We start from the raw sequence: 24,284 nt of genomic DNA on the forward strand, positions 1-24,284 counted from the left end.
ATTGTTTTGGTCCTTCTGAATGGTTTCACAATTTAATTAAGTAATATTCTTTGACCAGATTTTTTTTCTTCCAAAGATGGAATATTCCTTCTGTTATGTTTGTGTACTGAGTTATGTTATAATAATCCTACTCATTGGAAGCATAGTTGTATTTATAAATTTTATCTTGCTTTTATGTTTATTTTGTGAAAGTTAGCAAAAAAACAAAATTGCCTAAGGCAAGTTTTTTCTAAGCAGCACATAAGTAAATACTTCTGTGTGCACTTTCTTCTGATTTGCTGGCAGTCAAAAGTATGTTTGGTTTTGTTTGTCGATTTGTCAAGTCACCCGGCTTAATGATTTCCTATGGCTTGTGAGACAGGTGATTGATTGCATGCGGCATTATGTTAGTTACTTAGTGTTGTCTCATTCACATCTTTAATTCTATGTACTACCTAATGTAAAAGTTAGGCCCTAAACACTGGCCATACTTAGTTGGTCTTCCACCATTAAGTAAATAAGATGAAATACCTACCCAAAGTTTGATAATATTTATCACTTTATCACTTGGGCGGTCGATAAGTATAGAATTGACCCACTGGTCCATAAAATAGGTACTATTTCTGAATATCTAGTTTTGTTGAATAATTTCATTTTATTAATTTAATTGGAAAAACTACATCAAATACTTATACCTATTTATGTGTGTTCTATATTAAGCACCTACATACTTAATTATTTTTACTTTTATTAGTTTAACTTTTTGCCACATTTTTTATAATCATATTAGCTCTTAGTTATCCTTTTTATCATTAGATTTTTTTCTATACATATAATATTATGTAAGTATATCCATTTATTATCATTCTTCACTATTTTGTACAGAAGTATCTAATTCTCATTCAACTATTCAACTGTCCATATTTTCTTATTTTTAATAATAATTGCAGAATTTATACCAATGTGTTTTCTAGCATTTTATTACAGTTAACATTTCACAAATGATTTCAAGTTGATTGAAGTATGTAGTGGGTAATATCTTTAAATGAAAATTTTAGATGGCTCATAGCTTCCCCACATTCACCTTGGATAACATAACACGTTATTTTGGTGATGTCATGTTTAATTAATACTTATTGTGAGCATTAAACTTTATTCCACTAAAATTGGTCTGTTTCTTAGCTAGATTAGGTAAATAATGTTTAATCACCTTCAACTCTTATCTCCAGTGAGGTGTAATCAAATTGTTATTTCTATTTAGCTATCTTAGAGAATGGGTTCTATCTGATGTTTTGATTAAATTTAGATAATATTTTTGTTGGACAACAAATCTTTCATTTTTGACATGTTTTATTATGTGTTGGAATTTGTGCAATGTGATTTCATTCCTATTTTTCCTAATAAACACATATTTACATTTCTACAGAGATAATACATTGATAAGACGGCTAAATTTAATCTTAATCTGACTGGCTTATATTAAAATCTATGATACATATTTGAACATTTTATTTCATATTGTTTGCTTTTAACAGTGATGTCCGTAGGCAAAGTGCCGCCCTTAAGCAGACTTAGAATGCCACCCCCGTTCATTTTTAGCTTCGAATTGTCTGAAAATTCTATAGGTTAGGTTAGGTTATTTATTTTTTTTATTTTGGACTATCTTAAACAAATAAATAAACCATTTTTTTTTAATTGAGCACCAATGATAAATAGAGCATTTTCACAATACCTACTTTTAGGTACGTGTTGGTCTCATGCTGACTGTTGTCAGAATTTTTTATGTTTCGATGTCAATGTCTTTTTAATGAAGCAATCGCATCTTCTGCTTTATAGAAAATTGACACTCCTCTCAAAAGTTGTAATATTTATATTCATTCCTTTATTCGCCACCCTCTATAATAAGCTGCCCTAATGCATTGCATGACATGGCTACCCCCTGAACTGAAGTCAATTGCTTTCATAAAGCGTGCAGAGAACTTTAAACATACCACATAAACGTGAAGCTCGATAGTTTTGACAGAAAATAATATGACATAATTAGGCGATGCCGATCGAGGGAAAACAATGCAATAGGTTTCAAAATGTAAGAGCAGTCGGAAATAATAATGGTAACAATAATTAAATTTAACCTATGTAATTCGTGCGTAGTGGAAGAAATCACAATCTGCGTGATTGCATGGTCAAGTTTATTCCCTATATTGCCAAAATATACATTAAAACTTGAATTTGTTATGGATTGGCAGTATTATTTTATTAATTACTATATACATTGACCACATTGAAAATGAAACACGCTCGCCTTATAAATACCGGAACTAAAGCATTCAATTTGCAATACAAATGCAGTTTATAACAACCAGTGACAGTGACAGACCATGTCAATAATTGTTATACATAAATAAGCAGTCAAATTCACCAAATCATTGTTATTTGGAATATTTAAGTAAATAATAATAAAAAATCGTGAAATTATGTCACTCCTATACAATAATGAAACTCAGAGGAGTGGTGAAGAGGCTCACTGTTTGTAACGTAGAAAAATGGCACTTATGACAAACTGGAACTTACTTCAGCAATTTTGATAGTTAAACCATCTGGAAGATAATTCAACATCTTTGATTATGGTGAATAGGTTACTCTTTATTTGCTCTTGAAAAATTTCATGTCTCACTCACATTACTAAGTATATTATTGTGTTTTAAATTCTTGGTGAAAGGTTTTTAAATTTATAGAGTCACACTTGACTCCATGAAAATAATTTTTCTTCATGTGATTTCTTATAAATTGTCATACAGTCTGTATTTCCATGTTTCAATCCTTGACTTCCTTATACATGTTTGGAGTACATTATTTTGATTTTGTCAAACTGAAATAGGCCAAAAGCATTGTTATTTTCTTTGAATAAAATCGTGCACCTACTATTGTGTTTGATTTCAATGATGTAATAGATTGTCATGTGTGTTTGGTTAGAGCACAAATTCTAGGTTAATTCAATTTAACTACTTATCTTCCAATGCCGACAACCTGTATTATTCAATACATACTAAGTACTTATATCTACCTTTATACGCTTGATATTTATTATCTATGTATTGAACAAATTGCCTAATTTTGTTTTTAGAGCATCTTGTATATATTTTTGTTAGATAATAATAAATAACATTCTGATAAACATGAAATAAGTTTAAATAAATGCCGTTTTCGCCTTCGAGCAGAGATGGGCTCAAGCTGATATCGAGACCAAGATCAGCAAAACATTTGATGTCCTCATGAATTGAATCATGGCTCTGATGAATTTCATGTTAAGGAGGACATTGCACACAGTGATACAATGTCCTAAATTTGAGTGACACAAAGTAGAGGTGCGACTTGCAGATGTCTTTAAGAATGTTGAGGAGCTTAAATGTGCCTAGGCATTGGTGAATTACTTAGAAAACAGTATTGCAGTGAGGATCCTCACTCAAAGAAGAGGCGATATGACAGCTGATTGCAGTAAAAGCCTCGGTGGCAACGGGTGACTAAAATTTTATAAAATAAGGGACGCACTTTTATTTCTACGTACTGAGCTCTTTTTTAAGTATAAAACAATTCTTTTCTTCTTTTGTGGTATTACAGATTGGGGTGGACCTCGGTCGCCTCAAACAGACTTCTCCAGTTTGCAGGGTCTCCCACTCTCCTCTGGTTGATTACTCCTTGGGCTTTTATCTTTCGTTATCGTTAGTCTCATCAATGAGCTTACAGAGCTCATGTTTATCTACTTCTCCAGATGTCGTCTTTACTTATGCCGAAGATTTTTCATAAGATTCTATACTTACATATACGTAACTTCTGGAAATTACTGACTAATACGTAATGTCTATGTCACTGAACCCTAACACAATACTGGTCTCAATGATGTTTTATTCAGTGAAATTTCACGTTTCTTTAATTTGTTCTGCCTATAGCTACCATTATATTAAGTATTAGCACGGACAATCTCTTTCAATTAAAATTTTTTCTATTTAATGGATAATTCAAATGATTTCAAAATGTAACATGTTGAAAAAAATATCTGGAACCATCTGTGGTGTTTCAAAATTGTGTATGTTCTTTCTTTAAATCTCATTACTCATATTGTTATTCGTATTGCATTCATTGCAATAATATAATTTAAAGTCGGCTATAAATGTAACTGCATATCTGAGCGTTATACTTAACGCAATTTTTTTTCACAAGACACAGTGGCCATAATATAACCTTCGCACGGCTCAAGTATGTATATTTGAACAGTGCCACTATACAGTTTGTTGAAAAACGCAATGAAAACAACGTGACTAGTTCAGACTTGCTCAAATCTCTGCAACACATGTTCAGTTGTACCTGTGCATAAAAATTCAAACATTTCCACATTCAACAGATTTGTACATTATTATCATGCACACCTTTATACCCCGTTTACACGTGCATGGATTTACTGTTGATAGTAAGTATTATCGCGGCCATTACAAGAAAACATGTATTATCCTGAAGTTTGGAAGCTTCTGAATTTTCATGCGACAGTAGGATTTTTTCGATTTGTGCCTGCGCAGTAGAATCATAGGTGGCGGACCTGCCAGCAAAAAAACGAACTACGGACGAATTTTCTGGTTAACCGATTTTCACTACCTGTTAAATAGTACGAAATAGTACCATAAAATGACTACATCTTGTCTCCCTCTTTCTTAAAGAATGAATTGGAGAGACAGTCAGCCCTTTTACATGTAAAAAGTTATTGTCACGATAGTTTGAAATACTCACTATTGCTGCCAGTAAATCCATGCACGTGTACAGGTGCTATTATGTATATTTTGCACCTTTATGTATATTTGTGCAAGAATACTATTTGAAGTATGCAATTACGTTTGTAGGAAACATATTATTATGTGGTTTTTGTGATTACTTTCACAGGTTTATCATGCTGATATTAATATTATATAGTTAGGTTATGTAATATGATGCTTTGCAATTAGATATTTTATATTAATGTCGAAGAAATAAGACATTGGTTCGAAATCTTAGGAAAACTATGTTGATTCCATTTTTATCGTATATTAAGAGCTACTTTCAACTCTTGTGTTTTCCTAGTAGCCCAAATCAATCATTACGATTGAGAAATTTCAATGGACAGAATGTCATATCTGATATTTTAATCGAAAATGATAATTTACTTGGATAAGCGGTTAATCAATGTTGTACATCATCAATTGTAATTGGTCATATTATGTTCTTAAAACATCTGATGCTTGCTGTTTTAGGAAAAAGAAATAATTGTTTGCACTCACAAATAATATTATAAGTACTTGAATGACCAAATTTACATTTCTGAAAATATTTACAGCGAAGATTGATTGTAAAAACAAATGTAACAGTTTTTTGGCTTTTCTGTTAAATTGGTAATTTTGTAGGTAGACTGTATTGTCAGAACGCCCCGTGATATCCATATCACTTGAAAGAATTGATTTGGAAGGTTCTTTTAATGTGTCATTTACAATTGAATTAATATGCTGTGTTTAATGTGTTTCAGGATTCCTTTTTACCCCCTGACCAAAGGAATAGTTATGAATGTGAAAAAGACCCAACGGGACCATTAAATAGAAAAAAACTAATAGACCACATCAACAAACAAGCCTTAGAAACACCCGACAGACCTGAACTGAAACCTTTTGTAGCGGGGATGATTAGAGGGAAGAAGGTAATATAATATTTTTATGTCATTCATTATATTGAGCTCTAGTAACATGTCAATTTAAAATATTGGAAAAAGTACTTTGGGCAAAATTGCAAGTCTGGGAAATTTGGACTGTGTTATGCATTTGATGATCACATGAGATATTAAAAATAAAATAGTTATGAATGGTAACTGCTAGTGAAAATACATGATTATAAAGAGATAATTTATCATTTCTACTCCTAAGCATGCATAATATGAGCCAGTGTTTCCTCTAAGCTGTGCGATTGCATATGATATGCAAGCCACTGAGGAAGCACATATAAGAAATTAACTGCCACACTTAGTGCTACTTATCATCTTAAAAACATGAATAAAATTTGTGTATTTTGAAAAATAATTTGTATACATTATTTTTTTTCTCGGTGTAAATCCCTTGTATGAATGACTGTCTCAAGAAAGTTTTTGTGTGCGTAGCAATTTTATTCTATCTCATTTTCCTTTATATTACCGTACAATATTTTTTTATAGAGCATTTATTCAAAATTTTATGTGCAATCTAAAATTTGAGGCACAGTAGAGGTTATTGTTATTTACTGAGGAATAGTTGCCCATTAAAGAAACAGCACGCTGGATTCTAACCCACTGATGTAGACATAGACAATAATAGGAGTGCAAAAGTCAATCTAAGTACAGTACACTCTCAGTAATCCGCCGCTCGATTGTCGATTAATCAAAATCAAGTATTTACTAAATTACTTATACATATTTATAAACCAAGTTTATTATCTAAATATTAAACAGTAAATCACTTGACACAAACAGTTGTTCAGTGATGCAGATATTCTTGAATGGCTTAGGATTCCTGGCTTTCCCTGTGACCAAAACCTTCAATTTGTGTGTCCCGGTTGCATTGGAGCACGGCATAATTATTGTGATGCGGTCCTTGGCCACTTTCCTTCCTGGTATATTACTTCCTTCGTGATGAACGTACCTACGTTTTACGAAGGAGAAGTTTCCAAAATAAACCCGTCTCATCTGCGTTGTATACTTGTACGCGGCGGACTACTGAATTTGACAACCAAATACCGGCGAATTATAGAAAACTTGATTTTGTGCTTTCAACTAGCAAAAATAACGGTGGATTATAGTAGTTGTCGGATAATCGAGCGGCAGATTACTGAGAGTGTACTGTATTGTCAAAACTTCGCTTCGTCTACAATTGCATAATAGGGTCCAATTATATGTAGAATTCAAAGTTATTCAAAAGATTCCAGTTGAATAGTACGCATATACAGTAATATTATTCAGAATTATAACAGATACTGAAAAGAGATTAACGTTCTATAAGCAATTATTTGTGTTTGACTATGAAATGAGCAGTTTTTTCTGATGTCAAATGCTGTAAACTTGTGATCTAGATATAGACCTAGATGTGATAATTTCATTAAATTTAAATAATTTCTATTGTCAAGTACATAGATCATTGTTTTTTTTAATTGACTTTACATAATTATGTTTGTTAATATTTCTTTCTTACACATCTGACACTGGATAAAAACTGTTTTACTTACAAATTAATTATCTATGTGTGTATTATAAATTGATAATGATGTTTTAAAAAATAAGTTTCATAATAATATTATCTTTGGTGGTTTGCATACAGAGGTGATAAGCAGTTAGTAGGCAACTTGCAATGTTATTAATATAGCAATATTTCACGCACATTTTCGAATATCATTTCATCACGCATTTGAAGGTTTTTTTTTGTAGAAAACATAACTCTAATGAACCGTTTATGTGTTACAATTATAATGTTACATTGATAATTTTTAATTGTATACACAATAAAGTTACACATGTTTAGGGATGTCATATCGGTCAAAAGGTATTGATACTTAAAAGTTTAAAGTATAGGTATAACAATACTTTTGACATCCCTAAGTAACTATAAAAAGAACATATCTGTTTTATTATTATATTATTATCTACATGGATATAACTGTTGATAGGTGTTATTATTTACATAATATGTAAGATAGTGTACAATGAATATTATTAATTTGAGTATTCACTCATCCTGTGATCTCATCTCATACATAATCCAGTTGTAGTAAGTAGGTGATGCTAAATTTACATAATCCCAATGATGTTTTATCAAGTTTTATCACATTGTGCAGTATTGAAATAAGAATAAATATGGGCAAACTATAATTGTCAATGGGCTGGGGATTAAAGAAATATATGTGATATAGGTATATATAAGGAAAAACTGAGTCAAAAACAATGTATGTAAAAAAGTAAAAAAACATGTAACCACTTTGTATGAAACTTTATAAGCATTTATTTCTAACATTTTGATTACACTCCACAATTTCCTGTGTATAAAATGGTATCATTTACCATAGAAACATATTCAATTTGATGTTTTTTGCCTCACATGCCCCTTCAAACAATGTATACTAATTAATATAAAGAAATACCAATATTTTTTCATGGAATGTTATTAATAGATTATTAATTAGATACAATACCTCATTTATAGAATGTTCAACATATTTATGTATAATTTACAATCATATATTTATTTAACTTTGAAGTTGATCTACTTAATTTGATTACATAAATGCATTTGGATAATTTTAATCCTCAGCTCCTCATTTGTTTACCATTTTTGCTAATAACCGTTGTGTAATATTAAGGTTTTATCTAAAATATGTATTGATTGTGATTTAACAGTGGACGCCGCCCCCAGAAAGCATAAAGATGCGAGAGGCGGAAGAGCAGATTGCGATTGACTTGGGAGGAGAGTACGAGGAGGCTCTCAATGACGCCACCCAGGAAGAAATTATTGACTTGGCTGGTAAGATTGTTGTATCATTTTACATTAGGGTGCATGCCCTGGCATGTTGAAGAAACTCTCACAAAGACTATTAAAACAAATGATTACATTTATTAGATTGTGTTAATTATTTTACATTGAGGGTTCATTTATAGCAAATTTATCACCCGCGTATGTCAAAAATTGCAATCATTTTAACACAATTTAAAATTTATTAAATTATTTAAATTATTTATTCTGCAAATATAAATATTGCTAAAAAAATCTTGGAATTTCAATCTGTTATGAATGAATAGTACTGTTTTATTAATTACTACATACGTTGACCATTTTGAATGTGAAGAATGTTCTACTTATACTGAAACTAAAGCATTCACATTATAATATAAGTGTAGCTTATAGAATGACTGTCAATTATTGTATTTTGAATATATTGAACAATATTAAAAAAATGAGTATGGCCATACATACATAATAACGATACATTAAGAGGTTGCCAAAGATGTCAGTTATGTGCATGGATTTTATATCTGCAAATTTTTCAATGAACCAACATACAAAATATTAATTATTCTACCGTTACTAACAGGCCTTTCATGGAAATAGGCAGTCGAATGCCGTTTATTACGGTCTAACCTTACGCCGATTCCGTTTATTACCAGCCGAGTGTTCATGCAATGTCATTATTCCTCATGTGAGTTTGGATGCGGAACAGGCCTCATGTTCCGTTATGCTTCACTCAAATCATAGTGTTCGAGTCTGCTCGCATATTTGGATCAAGTATTCATTCTACCAAAATCAGAAAAATATCTTTCTCTATGGTCACTTTTTATTTTAACAAGTTTGATGTCTATGGACGCTTAAACGTCAAACAAAAACGACCCACAACGTAATTTTTGCATTTTGCCGCGAGATACCTCTAGTAGTAATACAATGCCGATATTGAAAATGAAAGATGTTAAAATCGCTATGTCATTTACATACTCATTATTTCTTGTATTTATTGATTTATATTACATTATGGCCGGATAATCCGAATGCCGAATAAACGTTATTGAATAAATATAATCATTATATCATCATCATAATCAAATATAATACTCTTGAGAAGTAGGTACATGATTACTATCGCGGAAGGTAGGTAAGGTACCTATCTAAACAAATAAAAGTAAATGCTGATGGTGATAGTATACCATGTATTATGCATAAATCGTTTCCAGCACAATTATATGAATTGAGTTATTATTATATTATATATTATAATATATATATATATATATATTAATTAGATTTTCATTCATCTGCGTCTGATATGTATTTACTAACGAAACTTTTGAATCCGAAAGCATTATCGCTTTTACGAAATTTACGGCGTTGTAGATTAGTTTCATCCACGAAAGCAAAGTTTAGTAATAAAGAAAGCAATCATGATTGAATAAAATGAAGCACCAATTATAGGATCAATTGTAAAATAGATAATACCATTAGACAATAATCAAAATAATTCACTGAATCATAATGAAATGCGGAAGAAAACAAGTACGTATGACAATTATTATCAACAAACGCGGGCTGTCAGTTGCAATCTGTCAAACATCGACTCTGCCATATTTAGCAATCGGTTCGCTAAACTTATGGTGGAGGGGCATTCTGTGTACGGATTCGGCGAGATGCTTATATACAAAATCTGGATGAACGCAATTATATGTTTTGCACGCCATCTGGCGTAAAATCGCATTCGAAAATATTGGGTGGATGGCCTAAACACATTAAAAATGTACTAGAAAATGTTCAAAAACTCGCTCTAGTGATAGTCCAGATTCTCGTGAATTTATGGTTGTACATGACTGTCAAAACTATTATCACGCAAAAAGTTTGGTTATTCATATAACGATATGATATTTTTGTATTACATTTTGCAGTGATTTCAAAGCACATCCCCACTCTGATAAAAAGGATGCGCAACAGCAAAATTCAAAGTAGACATACGTTCTAATTGCCATGTACATATTTTGTATTTATATTTAAGGAAAACACCACCTTTTAGTATTGTATTGCAGCTCAATAATGTTATCTTATCAATAATTACAAATAAAATATTATTTTATCTCCTTAGAGAGTAATATAAATAATAAATATCTTATCAAATCATTCGAGAAATTGATAACATGATTTTCTCAAATTAGGCATTTTTTGGAATATACATTACATATGTTACAACAGATCCAAACTACAGAATCTGTTATTTTTAATACAGTTATATCCAATTAAATTTAGCAGTTAATTTTCACAAAATTCAAATAACAATAAATCAGAAGGAATCTATAGAATTATTATTGTTTGAATTTCATAGTGGAAACAGAAATAAATGGTTCATTACTTGTAAAACATAATATTATATGAATTTAATCGCCTGATGAATTTTAAATGCTTTATTGTTTGAAATTGATATAAATACGTTACCTTCCTACCTGATCTAGTTTTTAATAAACACCTACTGATGTTTAAAGCAGGCATACTACGTTGCACCACAGGTGAAAAAAATCTCCATTTGACGAAACATTCTTTCAAAAGTTGTATTGTTCTCTGTCTATTCTTTTTTTTCCGCCTCGAATGTGCCACCATAAGCAGTGCATGACACACTTATCCCAGTACGATATCACTGTTTTGTTCTACACACGCTTTCTCAAATGTTAGAATCCAAATAAATGCAGCTACTCTCATTTGGCTACACAGTTATCCTCGTGTGAACTTATCCATATTATCTTGAAAGTATTTTTGAAATCATCTAAGTGAGATTGTGCTTATCAATCTGATAATTAATTTTTATATGAAGTCAGAAAACATTTTCATTATAAGTCACAAACTGATGTAACATTGGGATCTTCATGCCGTGTGTTGTGTATCAGCGCTGCCAACTTTGCGTTTTTCTTACCAGATATAGCATTTTTGAATAGGCATCTAGTTTGCAAAATATGCATCTGGCATATGGGGTTAATCTAGCGATTGACTATACCGCGGATTCTCATAAATAAGCTGTAATATTACACCATATTTGCTTGAAAATCAACATTCTGACCTAACTTCTTCTTTTCTTTCGACCATGTCCGATCCTAATAGGATCATATGGGCCTCCACAGTGTGGAGGTTTGTATTAACAGATTTTATTTTTGCGAGAAATTGGATGTCAGCCACATGCTCAACCTATTAGATCCATACTCTGACTCATACACAAACTGAAAAACAATATGTGTACTTGCCAGACCCAGGATTCGAACCTGGAACCCTCGACACTATAGGCTGGCGTTTAAGCCACGCAGCCATCGTGGGACCTAACTTTGCGTTAAATAAATGTAAAATACAATATTTAAGTGATATCCAAATTTGGATTATTTATTACTTACAAAACAGTAAATTCTTCTTGAATATTTTTGATTTCAAGAAAACAATGTCCATAAATATTACTTTATTTTTATTTCCCATGTCCCGCGGCATACCGGTTGCGGAGCACTGCCTTAGGCCACTGCACCACACATTTTGAATACCACTGCTGTACATATTAATGAGATTTAATGTTTAGGTCACTTTAAGTGTTTTAAAAGTTTCAGTAATGTTTAATATTTTATTTGGGCTTTGTTTTTTTCTAGCTATCCTCGGTTTCCACTCCATGATGAACCAAGACCAGTACCACGCCTCCCTTCTGAACAAAGGTCAGCCCATCGGCCTGGGTTGGGACGGCATCACCAAAGCCGCCCAACCTAAATTCTTCCCCCAGGACCCTCCTAATGCCACTGACCCCGAATCCACCATCGAACAAGTCAAAGGAGATGACCAAAAGCTGATAGATCTCAACTGGAACAATATCAAGGTATTTCATTTTCACTGACTTCGTGATTCCAGCTCTCCTGAAAAACCAAAGCACTATTGTTTAAAATTTAAATTGTGGGCATGTCAAGCCGACAGCAGCAATGTTGGAAATTCACCCCTCTTATTTAAATGTATTTTTATAAAATGGTTGTCATTAGAGAAAGTTATATAGTAAGTCTTCCGTTAACGAAACTTCTTTTTATTAATTATAAATTGTTTCGAACAGCTTCAGAAGCAGAGATTGGTGGTGGTATCACAGTATCGCCACCTCAGGGTCTTAGGTCCATCGGCCGGTGCTGTCAAATAATGGTTGTACATATTCTGGCATATCATGCAATGCAATTACTTTAACTTAGTGGTGCACACCATTTTTCGACTGAAGGAGAAAATATCTAAAATGCCACTCGGATGTTCTTGAGTGCCTCCGAAAAATACCCCAAAAGCATCACTGTTCTAAATTCATAAATAGACCAATTACGACAGATATTTTATAAGATATATTTTTGCTTATTATAAAAGTTGTGTATTTATCACTTTCAGAATATCAGCGATGAGAAATTTGTGCACCTGTTTGACGCCCTTAACCAGAACACGCACTTGGAAGTGCTGTCGCTGACAAATGTAGGGCTCACGGACCGGACGGCAGCTCAGCTGGCCGACGCCCTTGAGCGGAACAACACAGTGCGCGTAATCAATGTGGAGACCAACTTCATCAGCCCCAGCCTTGTGGTGCGCCTCATGCAGGCACTGCTCAAAACAAAGACTGTCGAGGAGTTCAGAGCCTCCAACCAGGTCAGTCCTATGCTACTACCGTGCTTACATGACAGTGAGATATATTAGAAAATGTTCATATGTAGTCAGTCAGGCCATAGGTATCAGTTGAAAGGGGAGGATCATGGCAGAGAGGTGGCTGCTGAGGACATCATAATTTTTTAGTTTCCTCAATAAAATACCTAATACATATATGAAATCTGATTTTTTTACAAATAATATTGATGAATACATAAATGTAGTGTTAATTGTTATCCCTGTGAGTGTCAGAAGAAGAGATGCCATTTAATGTACTTACGATTCACACTCTGTGAATTCACACACTGAGTGACTAAATGGACCGGTGGCAGTGAACATGCATTGCCAGATATGTACCTACTTAAGATTATTTCAAATACAAGAATAATATTATAGGTAATGAGTGTAATGACTAAATTTACTAGTGCTAAAGCGGGAAAAGTTTTAGTTGCCTAATTTTTGTAATTGATGTTAACTTGTATCTTGTGTTTCCTCTGAATGGTCATGGTCGCATGATGTGTTCATTTGTTGCTACGAATGAATTCCTAGTAACGGCAACTTGCAAAAACATTGAACTACCATAATAAAGGGACTAAAATGAAAATATTGTACAACACTCAATAGTAATTCCAAAATTGGTAACTACAGAAAAAATATTTTCTGCGTTGGTCTGGCATACTTGTCGCTTTTAGTTATAGCTAGCGTAGTTGCCGCCGCTCGCTTGTTAAAACACATGGTATGTACGGCAATAGTGTAATATGCAACATCTTTTTCATACGAGAAGTGGTGAAATATTTTTCCAACAATGGATACAATGTACATCGCTATATGTGTAATTGGTGGATGCACTCAATATTTCCACCTATGTATGCATATTGTCTGATTTTCTCTATATTTTTCTTCAATGCTGTTTAACCGGTTTGAGTGTTTAACAGTTGAGTAAAGTTAGATGTTTTGAATCTATCGACTAGTTTTGTTGGCTTTTCTGAGTTTTGATCGAGTTGGGGGGGCGTGTCGAATGTCTGTGTATCTTATATATCCAGCCGCAATTAAATTGTTTTAAAAAGTACTCTACATAATTTTTACCGTTGTTGAATTATTTCTTATTTATTTTTCTGCTTGTTTTTCAGAGATCGTCAGTTTTGGGAAATAAAATAGAAATGGAAATAACGCAACTGGTGGAGCAGAATCCGACGTTGGTAAGACTGGGTCTTCATTTGGAGTACAGTGACGCCCGCCACCGCATCGCATCACACCTCCAGAAGAATATTGATAGGAGTGAGTATTTCATTCTACATCTTTCATCAATACTATCTCTGACAGCTCTGAAAGCTCCGAAAGCTCATCAACAGGCGACTCTGGATTTCTTTTATCATTTTGACGATTGAAGAATAGCTTTAATCTTATTTGGCTACTTTAACTTCAAAGTGACACGAATTGAACATTTGAAATTTAAAATAACCTCAATTTACGCACCCAGGATTTAATATTGGGGGAGCCAAGTAGGAGGGTAAAATATATTTTTCATGCTAATGAAAAAAAAAACATTTGAATGCTATATACTATAAATGCTATAGAATTACTTATCTAGTTATTATTAAAATAAATATTGATGAGTTATTTTTAAAGAAATTCAAATAAGATTATGATCTTTAATATTATTATTAATTTTTATTTTGTTCCCTTGATCTGCTATTGTTTTTTACAAATCAAAGGCATCCAGATATAAAAATATATATACCTGTAGAAGATTCTAAAATTGTTAAGCTTCATGACATAGGTTTATTTTTTAAACACTAATAATTATTTGGAGATTTTATTGAAAATACCTGCTTATTTGGTGAAAGTCCTATGCGCTGTTTCAGGTTAACCTTTTACATATTTAATTACATAAAGTGCTTACATATTTAGTTTTTAATTATAATTTTCATTAGAGGTGTGTTGAAGGTTCAGATTGCTTATCCTTTTATTGTTTCAAAATGACTTTGAAGCTAAAATATATTAGTTTTAGAGTGACATATAAAACTTGTTGAGAAACAGGAGTGACTATGTATGAATATTTTGCTAAAACGCTAAATATCTAGCAAATTAAAACATTCGGCACATCTCTAAATTTTATTAGGCAATGCAAGTGAAGTAATTATTCTTCTTGACAATCTATAAAAATGTTAATATTTTCGTGTTGAAATAAAAAAGGACTTTATTTATAACTACTATTAGTTTACAATTTGTCAATAACACTATTATTATCTTCACATTATTGTCATATAAAATGTGTAAATTGTTTTAATTATTAGTAAATATTTATCTGATCTCCGGTGATAAGTAATGTTCAAATGTTAGGTTAACTCTTCTCATACTAGATAAGTTGGTGCAAGGAAATATGTTGATGATGAATGCATGCGACAGTGGTGAAATCTCTTATTTAACATTTACCTTTATTTGTTAAAATAGTTTTAACATGACAATTTTATACACATGATAACAGCAGGGCAATTACCATGAATATCACTCAGTGATATTATTATTCCATTTGTAAGTATTTAATAAAATTACAACGTGTGAAACAAGTGACCAACTTGGATACTATGAAATTATTTGGTCTGTAATCGTAACTGACAGATGATTATCGCCGCACTTTGGAGAAATAAGAATGATTAGTTTATTATAAATAATATTTGAAATAAACTGAATGTACACCGAAATCCCGATTTTATATTTTTGAAGGTACACTAAGACCCGTTTCACACGGGACATCTGTGTGGCACCACCGGTGTGGCGAGATTCAGCATTTACATATAAATGAATGCGACACTTGTGTGTCCCCGTCTGACCCGCACCCATTCAGTTATGTATAAATGCGGAATCTCGCCACGCTAGTGTCCCGTGTGAAATGGGTCTAAGTGAGCGTTGTTATTCTTTTGTCCAACGAGTCTTTGCCACTGGTGTATGATAGTTTATGTGCCCGATTACAGTTGTGATTATAATATTATCCATTTTATATTTCTTGTAGTGTTTATCTTTATCTAAATTAATTACCGATTGTTTGGGAAAGAAAGAGAAGAATACGGCATGGCTCGACCGAAAACTTGACAAATTGAGCCTGTATGAAAAGAGATAATCTTATTAATTGTAAAAGATAGTAATTTATCTATATTATTATTACAATTATACCTATTGATAAAAAAACCAAAATTTTATAGCTGTCCTATACACAGAAGGTTATGGAATACTTTTTATGACAATTATTGGTTGACTTAAAGTAATTATAGTTTTCTCAAGTTTCCAGGATGTTCTCAAGATGCAGAGCTTCATATTTAATAAATATTTCTTGTTTGGTGTATTAGTTTTAATTAATACTGGATGATATTGATTGATCCATTCAGGTTTGACTAGCGATCACTGCAAAACAGAGGCCAAAGCTAATTAGGACTGGGTGATATTTGCTATGCCACCACAATCGATCACCATTGCTTATTTGTTTACAACAGTAAGCCATACTGTGTCATTTAAAAACAAATTCCAATTGTCGCTCTGTCCGTTTGACATTTTAGATAGTTTAAAAATAGTCTCATTACCACTGCGTCTGACCGTCACAAAGGTAAAACAACTTTACAAACTTATGGAAGCATTTTGAGGAAATGTTTTTGCTCCTTGTCAAAATACAATACCAGTTATTTTATTGAAATACGCTCTTCCCGCAACTTAATTTGGAGAATGGTCATGCATTTTGAAATCCATTTTAATTTTGTTTTGTATAATCATCATAAAAATCAATCACCACAATACATATTTTTGTCTACATCTCAGCTAGGGTCATCCGGAGACTGAGCGTGATAATTATTATATTATTAATCGATAGCTGAACACGTTTCTCTCGGACACTGTAGGCTGGCGCCGAGCCAATCAAATCTTTCCACCGCATATTACATAGTTTACATTGAAATATTATTTGTGCATATCCAATATTCCCGCATCGCGCATCAGGCTTTACCCACATAATCCTTGTCGGATTGCTGCTTCAGTTCCCGACCGTTGAACCCTGATTCTGACCCGGGCGGATGATTTGAATGCTTCCCAGTGTTTTCCCCATAATCTAATCTTCTTCTGCGCTCCACACGCATCATGTTGTCATTCATTACATGTTAATAATGATACACAGAAAACATTCATCTTCAACAGAATATGTTCAATCCCTTTTATAAGAAATTCTCCGTTTCACGTGTGAATGCATATCTTTGTTTTTTGTTTCGTCCTCTCGGATATCTTCGATTGGGTGCGCTCTCGCAGACGTCCGTATCAAAAACAGACTGAGCGCCACTCTTAACCTCAAGCTTCCGAGGTCTAGCTTGGTTAACAATGCCAACAATGCCAATTTGGCCAGCGACGGAGACGTGGTGTTGGAGCCTCTGTCGGTGGAGGGTGCAATTGAGGAAAATGGGCAGTCGGTTACGCCGCCGAGCGCCGTCGACACCGATGCCAATATGCCGCAGCTTCCGCCCTTGAGCGCCGTCGATGCGGACATCAATCCGCCGCAGCTTCCGCCTGAGCCCGTCGCAGAGGTTGACAAATCACTTGACGTCCCCCCACCTCCGCCTCCTTCCACTGAAGAAAGCGTTGTTGAAAAAACTGAACAATCTGCAGAAACGATGGAACCTTCCACTGACGAGTTTGTCCACGCTGCTCCGGTGGATTTCAACCCCAATCCGCACTCGTGAGTAGCCCAGGGACGGGCGTCCTCTGCATTATGCGCATCGCATTTGACAACGTGTTTTCTTCGTTTCATAGTGACAACGGTTCTCACCGAATCATTGTAAAATATCTCACTCATTTCGATGTCGGAATATTATAATATCATTTGTCCATTTGCCCGTGTATGTTTCAGTGGGTCACGTTTTCCAAAATTCGATTTCAGATCGAACGACGCAGATGAGCTTGAGTTGTGTGTTAATGTTTTCACTTTCCAGAGAAATGGAGGAGTATGTTTTAGATGTTATCTTTTATTTTCTCTAACAATAGTCTGCATCCGTTAGGGGTCACAGTCTCACAGACATCACAATCGATATAGAACGAACACATACACCTCCTTGCCCTCCCCGCATGATTCTTTCGAACGTTTCATATTATACTGACACGGTTAGAAGTGGACTCGCGCAGAAAGTATATTTTGTTACTCTGTGTTACAATTCCATTGCAGTACGGAAAGACCTAACTCTGCGGCTTCAGTTCAGATTCTTTAACAATCTACATAAGAAGTCGGCGCGCATCCAGTAATGTCAAGGTCAGGATAGGTATATTATGCTTCCGGCGTAACAACAACGCTTCACTAATGGCAGAATTCCCAAATTTGCCTACAAATTTAATTTCACTCGAGCCTAAAGAGGGGACCACCGCTCGGCTGGGTCAGTTTTTCTTCTGCGCAGTGAAGAGATGCGGTGCAACAGGTTTCAATTATCATTCAGAAGTTAAAAAAAAATGCCACTTCATAGCATCGCGGGAAATGTACCTGAGTAAATCTTGAATCAGAGAAACTATTCTTATAAATATAAATTATTGTTAACTCAGTGCCAACTGTTCTTACATGTTGCTATTTATTGCTATTTATTAAATTTATGGGCTTGGGAAGCTTTTAATACGATTTAGCTCTATTTGCAGATTGACTGACAGAAAGTAAAATAATATGCGGTAACAAATGCTTAATTAATAATATGTACCACTCTCAAATTAACACTTCTTTGTTTACAAACAACACTCAAATTCTAATTACCTATGTATTTGTATTGCAGTTTTTTTAACATGTTTTTTTTTCTTTCACAAGTAACACTGCGTGACTCTATTCAGAATAGTGTGTTTTTATTTTTATCATTTTGTTATCTGGCATGCTTTATTGTTTTATGTTTCCTAAAATTATGTGAACACAAATTTCAATACTTGACTTGTTTTTACACTCAGATCTTTATTATCAATTACTTATATTAAATATTCCTTCATATCGTAATTATTTATTACACAATACATAATATAATTATATCGAATTATCTTGAAAAATCATAGAACTTCTAACAGTGAGATGGTCATTTGATTTCTAGCCGCGAGGGGAGTGTAGAAGAATGACATCAGTATTAAAAAAGTGGAATCGCCACTCGTTCGGGTAAACTATGTCACTAGAGCGATGAATGTGCTGCTTTTATTTATTTCAGTGATTATTTTATTCAGGCTTTCTTCTTTATGCTCTTCTCTGTGGTATTCAAGTGAAATTATGTTAATGTCAAAGTATCTACTTCATTATTTTCTATGTTCTTGTTTGATGATAATTGTACATAAGTAAATCTAAATTAATACATATTATTCCCAACTTATTATTTTTTTTATTTAGTAAATTGGAATGTGAATTTATGCTGCAACTTAAAATTTACTGATAACTTAAGTATTTTTACTCAAAGGTAGAGTGAAAAAATGCTGTCAATTGGTTTTTAAAGTTTATTTTTGAGATAGTTTTACCTGAACACCGCAGATTTAATATCCTTAACAGTGCCGCATCAAACTTTCGCAGTTTGGATGTAAAATGTAGAAAATTTGCTTCAATCATCGAGGATCCACGGACAAAGTAATACAAAAATATGTTCTAAGGCCATTACTACAAAACAATACTGTATTAGTAATATTTGTCTGTAACAAATTAATGGTTGTTTTGTCTAATAGATAAATTATTAATATTAACATATTGGTGTATTTTAACCTTTTATAATGTATTTGTTTTCAGTGTGGTGATTTGTCTAACAAATACTTTATTTCAGAGATAAACTGCATGTAGAAAATATGTATTACTACATACGTACTTATCTAACATAATTCCATATTATTATAATTATTGTGTGTATTAACCGTTTTATCCTGTAATTTTGACGAATGTTGAATGCAATTGGTTTATTTAAGAGTATTTAATTTATTATTTTGATATCTAATATTATCTTTTATTATTCGAGTGTAACGTGTTGCCATATTACATTGGTATTAATCGTAACGTAATGGTAAAAATATTAACTTTGAATATTGACGAATAATAGACAAAGGTACGTATGTATTTAATTTCTTATTATTAAATAAATTTACAATTTAAGACTATGCTTATGAACACACACATTTCTGTTCCTCAATTTCGCATTCTGATTAATTTTATTGGTGGAATTTTGGGTGGGTCTATTTAATGGTTTTTACGCAGCCGTGAAAGCTCCCAATAATCTCAATTAGATAGATGGCAGTTCAACTGCAATATATTTTTTTTGTAATGTTTTATGGCAACACACACTCTTAACACATCTATAGCCTGAATAAGTCTGATTGCGCATTGTTTTGTTATGTGTTTTGTGTGTTGCAGTACGCCTGTCTCGCAGGGGCCAGAAAAGCTCCTAGATCCCTGATCCAACCCTGCGCTTCAGTATGTAATCGACAATTTTATCTGCCAATTATTATCGCTAGCAATTAAAATCATTAATATCACATTCACATCACATTTCGAAAACTTTGTCTTGAGAAGTCCGGTACATGAAAATTCATTCAACACTCTGTCTCATATGTTTTGTATTTGGCATGTTGGAAATGAAATAAAAATATGAAAAACTAGTGAATACTTTCCATATAGTGGTATCGGGGAAAGTTTATCGGCACCTTATATCGGCAATTATTATAGACTTATCTTATGTGTCCACAGATGAATCGATTAACCTGTATGCGTTATTTTGTCGATAATTTCGGTGTGACAAGAAACTTTCCTTGTTGAATGGATACCTACTGCTATATTGTTGGTTTTCTTCATTGTGTTTGTGATTAGTACTAAACAGTGGTTCATATTGATTGATGTATCAAATGTTTGAAAGCACATCACTATACATACGAAACATATGCAAAGTACATACAATATTCTTTTATTTTTGAAAGGGACATTACAATTAAATTTAATAGTGTTTTTTTTAATACACTGGCTTGAATATTATTAAATGTCATAATTAAAACTTACAATGAACTGGTATTTTTTGAGCGACTATAATTTAACTTACACAATGATATATATAGTATTATGAAGTTCAGTCAAATATATTTTATCATTCAATTTTACTAAATTTAAATTATGACATAAAAACAGATTTACTTTGTCTACTGTTTGAATACGGATACATACCTATTCGACCAAATTAGATACAGCGAAGCTACTTTTCCCATTGATTGTTGTTTATTTTTAACATGCATGATATTATTTTCAAGTTGGAATGTTATATTACTACATACTAAAAAACGCTACCTAACCCACCCGTACCTGATCAGAGTCAATAATTCAATCGAGTTCAATGAATCAATCGAAAATTTATTTTAATATTCATTCGGCAATCGATAACGCACCGTGGACCTACGTAACTCGATGCCGGATCAGTTGAGAGATGTCCAATTAAATTGCGGATTGTTTTTTTTTGTTTCGAGGCAATGTGTGTTTATTTCTAGCAAAAGTTTCTCGACTGAGTATAGAGATTGTCAAACCGAAAAGAAAACCTAGACTGGATTAAATGGATTTAGAATAGATATAGGAGTAGATTTATTAAGTTAGTTTTTTGAGGGTTTGAATCCACAGGATTGACGGTATTTTTGTAAGTACTGTTGAACGGTTAATAATTAACTAGAGGCATTTTGACCCGCTTAGAACTCATACTTATTAATTATTGGGAAGTATTAATAAAACAAACTAATCATATTAAAATATAAGAGTTGATACATAGAATGTTTTATAAAATATTGTGATGTCTGCATGGGAGAAAGTAGGTGGAATAATTAATAATTATTACAAAATCAGATTTTAGGTGAATGAGTAGCAACTTAATTACACATATTGTTATATATAAAGTTATATAAACGTGTATTGTTGAGCTTTGTGTATGTATTTGTTTTTCAGCCATCTCATCGCATTGCAGAACACAAACACTTCATTCTGTTCATGCTTCATTGGATAGTTTATTCGTACATTTAATCTTAAACAAATTAATAATAATTCTCCTTCAGTACCTATTTATTAATATGTAGTGATATAATATATTTGTAAGTATTCTTAGCCCCAGGCCATACTAGATTGAGAAACGTTGCCGAAGTTATTAATTAATCTGTAGTGGAATACCACATCTTTGGATTAAAGTATGTAAGTCATCGGTAAATTTTAAGCTATCATTTTCACATTGAGCATTAAGTGACGCATACTGTTTTACCCATTCTGATTTACTGAATCAAAAAAAAAATGGGAATAGCTTTTTTTCTGAAGTGGGTGTATTTAATATAGTTTTATTTATGTACAATTGCACCCAATAGGAATATTGATTGAAGATTACTTAATTACTAAAAATGATCTCGTGTGAAGTTTTTTAGTATATTTGTGGCATTATTTTAAAAATATTCATTCCATAATGATCAAAAAGTCCACAGTAATATTCATGTGATTTTCTAACTGCATTATAATATGGTGCTATACTTTTTGGTATAGTCTGGTGCGCTAGGCTTATTCACAAAGATTACCTGTTATTTTTGCAATTAAGGAGCTTGATAGAAGAGGCGCCTAAGTAAAATTGGGGAATTGTGGTGTTCCGGCGTGCTTAGAATTCTCGATTCCTTATTTGCTGTGTCACCAATCATTTGATGATGAATCGATCTGACGACTACGGGTGGTGCCCTATTAGGTCAGCACATAATAAAAATTAGCATCAATTTGCTTAACGTGTTTTACTGAACACTATTCTCTTCTATCCGGCTCCTCAATTGTTTCGTACATTATTTAAGAAGATTTCCTATTGGCTATTATGAGATTTCGAGCGTACATTTTTTCAAGTGGGTAATCTTTCTGTCGTATGCTAAATGACATTGAATGATTAATACTGTGTTTATTTGGAAAATCATTTGATTTTTGTCCGTTCAGTGTGGAGGATCGGAACAGTCTCATATTGAATTAGCCTCAGTTAGAATCAGTCTCACAATGGCAGTGATTATTTGCCCATTTTGTATATAATTTGATATATTATTGAGAGTAGATTTAAAAAAAAATTATAAATCTATTAAATCGTTTTAAAAGCTCATCAAAGACCCAAAACCGAACAATACTGTATTTATTCCGCTCTATATAGCCCAGAGGCTGAGCTATTTCAATGTCTGCTATAATATTAGAAATATTAGGTGATGTCTGAAGTCTGATGTCTGATTTGTCTGTTTAATGTTTGTAGGCCGTCAACGTCGGATGGGCTTCTTTTCACGCAACTACACCATTGGCTGGATTTAGTCGGTCTCCCTCTGACGAGTTTGTTGCAAACATTTCACCTAGGATTAAGCTTACCGCCGATCACACATCACCAATTTATTACTCGACTCTTTCTGTGTCCGGTCATTGTCTGTAATGCGTTTCCATTATATAAAATTGTTTGCACTTCTAAGATACCAAAAATCGCATGCTTTTTTTTGTAACAGAATTGTAATGTTATTTTATTCGAAATTATATTTTGTAGAACTTATAAAAAATGTGACTACCGCAATTTTAATATTTATGAAAATACTCTTTTTCCATGAAAATAGACGATTATTATTTATTTGACAGATTATAAAAATGCTATTATTATTTATAAATAACTTTCATTTTGATTATTCAAAAATTATGTTTTTAGATGAATATTTTTAATAAAACGTATGTGATGGGAAAAATGTATTATCAGGACTACTGGGAAACTTTTCCTTTATTTACTATTATTGTATCGATTGTATGTCTCGACAGATAAATAATATGATTGAATAATACAACGAATTTCTTCTTAAATCGCTAGTATTATTGATAATGTCATTGTGGCCTATATGAATAATTATGACATATTTTTAACGCATTCATGTTTATACAGTAATATAAATGTCATTGCAAACACCGAGAGACTTGTATTTAAATATTTATCTGTTAAAGCGCTCCATTTTGTATCAATACATATATAGTTTAGTTTGAAAGTTCCGCGTGTGTCTGATGATGCATTAACAGTGTTGTGATAAATTGTATGGTTGCTTTCATTATATCATTACATCATTTCATCAATATTGTTTTTATCAATTTCT

At 32.6% G+C, this 24,284-nt stretch overlaps 1 protein-coding gene across 11 annotated transcripts in view; it reads left to right on the forward strand.

The window, feature by feature from the left end:
• tmod (tropomodulin) overlaps nt 1-24,284 on the forward strand; it is a 175,598-nt gene extending 151,314 nt beyond the window's left edge. For 5 of the 11 annotated variants that reach the window (XM_085954669.1, XM_085954730.1, XM_085954683.1 and 2 more), the window contains 8 exons: nt 5,525-5,692; nt 8,408-8,531; nt 12,158-12,378; nt 12,918-13,169; nt 14,297-14,444; nt 18,364-18,447; nt 20,545-20,604; nt 23,417-24,284. In XM_085954669.1, coding sequence (XP_085810795.1) covers nt 5,525-5,692; nt 8,408-8,531; nt 12,158-12,378; nt 12,918-13,169; nt 14,297-14,444; nt 18,364-18,440 — 990 coding nt within the window. In that variant the 3' untranslated portion in view covers nt 18,441-18,447; nt 20,545-20,604; nt 23,417-24,284. Of the gene's footprint in view, nt 1-5,524; nt 5,693-8,407; nt 8,532-12,157; nt 12,379-12,917; nt 13,170-14,296; nt 14,445-18,363; nt 18,448-19,255; nt 19,318-20,544; nt 20,605-23,416 lie in introns of all 11 variants that reach the window. The other 6 variants (XM_085954701.1, XM_085954756.1, XM_085954748.1 and 3 more) reach the window with 3 other exon arrangements.

The sequence above is a fragment of the Rhyacophila brunnea genome, unplaced genomic scaffold (genome assembly GCF_057557595.1).
Source record: "Rhyacophila brunnea isolate RB1 unplaced genomic scaffold, BYU_Rbru_1.0 scaffold_10, whole genome shotgun sequence".
NCBI classification, from domain to species: Eukaryota; Metazoa; Arthropoda; class Insecta; order Trichoptera; family Rhyacophilidae; genus Rhyacophila; species Rhyacophila brunnea.